At 43.7% G+C, this 5000-nt stretch overlaps 1 protein-coding gene across 1 annotated transcript; it reads left to right on the top strand.

Moving 5' to 3' along the window:
• The first annotated feature begins 3129 nt into the window (after window positions 1-3129).
• Window positions 3130-5000, top strand: LOC136261166 (uncharacterized). Its single transcript, XM_066055137.1, has 3 exons — window positions 3130-3405; window positions 3473-3887; window positions 4012-5000. Exons 1-3 carry the CDS (start codon window positions 3130-3132, stop codon window positions 4998-5000), a joined length of 1680 nt encoding a protein of 559 aa, XP_065911209.1.

Genomic DNA, 5000 nt, shown 5'->3' with positions numbered 1-5000 from the left:
GTACACTGACACAAAGAGGTCTCATGGTAACCAAATAGTAGACATGTAGTAGTGGTATGTGTGTATGTACAGACTAAGATAGGCTAATTAGGAATTCATCAAAACTCCATCGATACAGGTGTACTGTAACACAGCCATAGCATTGCAATGGTTTTCCCACCACAAGTATAAACATCTATATCCATGCATGTATGCACGATTCTAGCTAATACCCTCCCACACTGGCCAACTAACAGACATTATAATTGCATCAAGTTTTGTGGCAGTAATCTGCCAAATTAATGCCATACATGCTTCATGGTCTCAACATACACATAGCTATGAACCATACCAATGTGACTTAACCCTGGATCGTGCCATCCTGATATGTACATGTAATAGCTACGCAAGTATAGTGACAGCAATGTTAATGGCGTAGCATGATACAAATACTTCTTAGTAACTTACCAAACTTGGCACTGGAGAGCATGCACACCTGAAAAATAAAGATAAGGTAATAGTATAACGATTTACTTGTGATTTTCTACTAGCTATAGTAAAACCATGCAGCACCTGGCTATATAGTATTCCTAAATATACAGTAGCTAGCTAGCAACAAGATTGCAGTAGCTGTAGATAGCACCGTAAACTCTCACAGCACATTAGCATCATTAGGGCATACCGCTCGGGGCCGGCATAGTCATATGGCATTAGTAGGCGAAAGCTTACGGCCCCGCAGCAGTGCGTAGCCGCTACGTCGTATAGGCTTACTGTACCGGCGTACATGCGTTGTAGAGAATCTATGGTTATGTGACGCACCTCTGTTTCACTTCGTTGTCAACCTGGCCCGGCTTGGCTGGCTAGTCTTTAATACGAGTCCGGGAACACACTGAGTACCTGTGGAGTAGCTATAAGTAAGTTCAGATTATGCCCCGGGAAAGCCGACTTCAGGGTCAGTGCTCTGCCTATAGCCAAGGAATGAAGCGTAGAAAGACTGATGCAACACCTCCAACTGTTACTGACAAGTTGTTTGCTAGGCCTGGCATACCGGTTTAGCTGGAATGATCAAATCTTGCCGGATATTCGAGAATTGACTAACTGTTATTGTTTGTAATGTATTATGTAATGCTGTATCACGTGTACTGTCGCATGCGTTTTGAAGGCTTTAATTAGGATGTTAGTAGTGGGATCCGTGCGTGGTCGATCAATCACGAGCAGTTGCTACCAGGAGCGAACCGTATCACCCCCGACACGTCATTTTGGTGCTGTGACCAGGATTTTCACCTTGTAGCCGCTGAAACTTCGCAACCCCAAGCGTAAACGCTGTGGTACCGTGGCAAGCTGTAGTTCTACTCTGAACGGTACCCGGAGAGGCAAGCACCAACGGAACATAAACAGTTGTTTACCGTTGCATTTTTTTTCAGTGCACTACCAGCGATGGAGCAGCTGACTCGCCTACAGACTTCTCGTAGAACGTATCGTTCGCACGTCACGCGAATCCTCAACAAGGTAGATGAAACCCTCGACAAGGAGATCGATGAACTAGCCCTTCCCTACCTTACCACTGCCGTCTCGCAACTAGAAAAGAAGCATGGACAGATTACCAAGCTGGATGAACAGATCGCAGAACTGATTCAGGATCCAGGCGGGCTAGAAGAGGCAATCATGGACTCTGAGGAGAGGGCAAGATCTTATTATTGAGAACATCAATAAGCTAAAGAAGCAAGTGGAGCTTTTGTCAAAGCAGCCTCGTCCTGCTACACCATCATCCCAACAAGAGACAATTGAAGTTGACAATGATGCAACCCGCCAGGAATCACACCAGGACATTGTGAGCAGTGTAGCTAGCTCCCAATCAACAAGTATGCATGACAGTAATGTTGTTAATGAATCTTCAGTCACAAGTGTTGATAACCAATCAGTTTCAAATGTTGATATTGAATTACCAAAAGTGTGTGGTAGCCCTCCAACCAGTAACATCTCTTCAACACTTACATTTTCAATGCTCAATTCAACCTCAGTTTCTGCTTCATCAATTTCTTACCCATCAGTGAGCTATGTCCACGGTTTGGGGCCTCCTCCATTAATTCCAAGAAGTACTGAAGCAGTTAGCCCCCATCCACTAGCTCCCTTATATTCTATACCGTCAGTTTTACCGACATTGTCTCATCTCAACCTGGACACTAGTCAACCCTCCAGCAGACTCCCCATAGTGAGTACTAGAAGTATTGAACCCCTGGTGATAACACCTATTACTACCGCACCAGAAGTTCCCAATCATACTCCACAGTTTGCTACGAGCAGGTTACCTAAGTTAACTCTACCGATGTTTTCTGGACACCCCTTAGAATGGCTAACTTTTTGGGATTCCTTCCGAGCTGCCATCCACTCCAATCCCAATCTAAGTGGTGTGCAGAAATTCAATTATTTGAAGGCCCAACTGCAAGGGGATGCAGCTAAGGTTATTGCAGGGTTTCCTCTCATTGATCACAATTACCTACATGCAGTGGCTATTCTACGAGAACGTTTTGGCCAAACTGAACAGTTAATTGATACACACATACAAGCTCTGTTGGAACTGCCGAGGCCCACAAACTCACTGCACAGTTTACGCAACTTTCACGACACTGTGGAAAGTCATACTCGTGGCTTATCTTCCCTTGGGAAATCTGGAGAGACATATGGAGACCTACTAGTCACTGTTATTCGTGAAAAGCTTCCTAAAGAGGTCAAATTGAACATAGTTAGATCGAAGACCACCCCAGAATGGTCATTACCTCAGTTAATGTCAGCTGTCCTTAAGAGATTTGGATATTAGAGTGTGGGACCCACAATTCACCTTTGGGTTCATCCCAATCTACAGCTGCATTCCTAATTGGCTCTAAACCCAATCATATTCACAAAAAAAAACAAGATAAAGGGCCACCATCATGTATTTTCTGTAAAGGGCCTCATGCCACACACCAATGTACTGTCATAGCTGACCAGCAGAGACGTCTAGAGATTGTAAAGCAAAACCATCTATGCTATAACTGTTTGGCCAGACATGAGGTGTCTCAATGCACCTCAAGGTTTCGATGTCGGCATTGTAAATGCAAACACCACACAAGCCTGTGCAATGGAGGTCAAGATCATACTACTACTGTACCAATGAGCAATCCTCAGAGTACACAGCCAACAACCACACAACTTCAACCTGCTACGTCTGTACCTAGTGCTACTCCAGTATCATCATTTGTAATTCCGGCTTCACATAACACTCCAAAGGTTTCCCCTATATGTTTGTTGAAGACTGCTGTAGCCCCAGTTGTTAATGGTCACATGAGAATGAATGCCAATATTCTATTTGATGAGGGAGCCCAGCGCTCTTTTATGTCCGTACAATTAGCCACTGAACTACAAGTCAAGCCAACCTCTAGTACGCAAGTAGCTTTATCATCCTTTGGAGCAGAATCACAATCCCTTCAAACTTCTTGATGTTGCCACTGTCCAGGTAGAAACACTAGCGGGTGAACTTATACCAATTTCAGTTTTAATTGTACCGACAATTGCTACACCTATTTCCAACTCTTATCATCTAGCTCTGAACACTTTACCACATTTGAAAGCTTTGAAACTTGCGACTCCTATTACTATCAATAAAGAATTCACCATCTCTATCCTCATTGGCACTGATCATTACTGGTCATTTGTACAAGATTGGATTATCCGAGGAGATGGTCCCACTGCCCAGCAGTCTAACCTGGGATACCTACTCTCTGGCCCAATGCCACAAGTTGCCACTCAATTATCAACTTCAATATTGTTACAGCTGACGACCATTGCAGATCACAATCAGGAATCCAACTTAGAACAACTGTGGTTATTCACACCCTCAGGCGACAATCCTGCTGACCTACTAACACGAGGCATGCATATCTACTGAACAGTTACGTTCCTCTCAGTTATGGATTCATGGCCCCAACTGGCTATTGGATAGAACTAAGTGGCCACAATGGACACCAACCAGTGTCTTAGATGTGCAAATTACAGAACAATCCACACCTGTGGTAAGTACAACCCTCAAGCAGAGTCGAACAGACATACTTACAACTGTTGATCCATCACGCTACAGCAATCTTTACCATTTGACGGCTGTAACTGCTTATATCTACCGGTTTTTACACAATCTTCAGAAACAGACACCTTTACAATCTGGACCTCTTACCAACACAGAACTATCTGAGACTCGTAGAGAATTAATCACTGGAGTTCAACACTCAGTTTATTCAGAAGAGTTTACCTTCTTGTGTAAGAAAACATCCGAGTGTCCTCCATTAGTGAAGCAACTTCGTCTGTTCCTTGATGATAAGAAACTCATACGTTGTGGAGGAAGAATACATAATGCACCAACCACTGATGTCAGCAAATCTTCTTACCTTCTCCCCAACAAACATACAGTGACTAGGATGATTGTTACTGATACACATGAGAAACTTCATCACGGAGGAGTAAACATTACAGTCACTGCACTCCGTCAAGTATACTGGATTCCGTGTATTAGACAATGCATTAAGAGTGTGTTAAGACGATGTGTGCCGTGTAAGAAATTAATAGGGAAACCATTCAAGTCACCAGATCCACCACCACTGCCTAAGATTTGTGTCATGGAAGCTCCACCATTTACAGTTACTGGAGTCGATTTCACTGGGGCACTGTATGTTAAGGAGCGAGAGGAGATGAAAGTGTACATCTGTTTATTCTTGTGTGCACTTACAAGAGCAGTACATTTAGAAGTTGTGACTGACCTCACAGTAGAGACATTTCTGTTGGCATTTCGTCGATTCTGCAGTCGCAAATCATTACCAAAGAAGATGATATCTGACAATGCCTCTACGTACTTGGCGGCGGCGGAGGAATTACAGAGAATGTTTAGTTCAGAAGCATTGAAGGAAGCTCTAGAATCCCAGAATGTCACCTGGCATTTCATTCCCAAGCGTGCCCCATGGTACGGGGATTCTGGGAACGTATCATTGGATTAA

The sequence above is a fragment of the Dysidea avara genome, chromosome 7 (assembly GCF_963678975.1).
Source record: "Dysidea avara chromosome 7, odDysAvar1.4, whole genome shotgun sequence".
NCBI lineage: Eukaryota > Metazoa > Porifera > Demospongiae > Dictyoceratida > Dysideidae > Dysidea > Dysidea avara.
This window is presented reverse-complemented; position numbering and strand designations above follow the sequence as displayed.

Bases quoted from the DNA above. Each gene is read 5' to 3' on its own strand.
- LOC136261166 (XM_066055137.1), top strand. From the start codon at position 3,130: ATGAGCAATCCTCAGAGTACACAGCCAACAACCACACAACTTCAACCT. The intron at 3,406-3,472 runs GTAGCTTTATCA...GCCACTGTCCAG, and splicing joins AGCCAACCTCTAGTACGCAA to GTAGAAACACTAGCGGGTGA. The intron at 3,888-4,011 runs GCATGCATATCT...TGCAAATTACAG, and splicing joins TGCTGACCTACTAACACGAG to AACAATCCACACCTGTGGTA.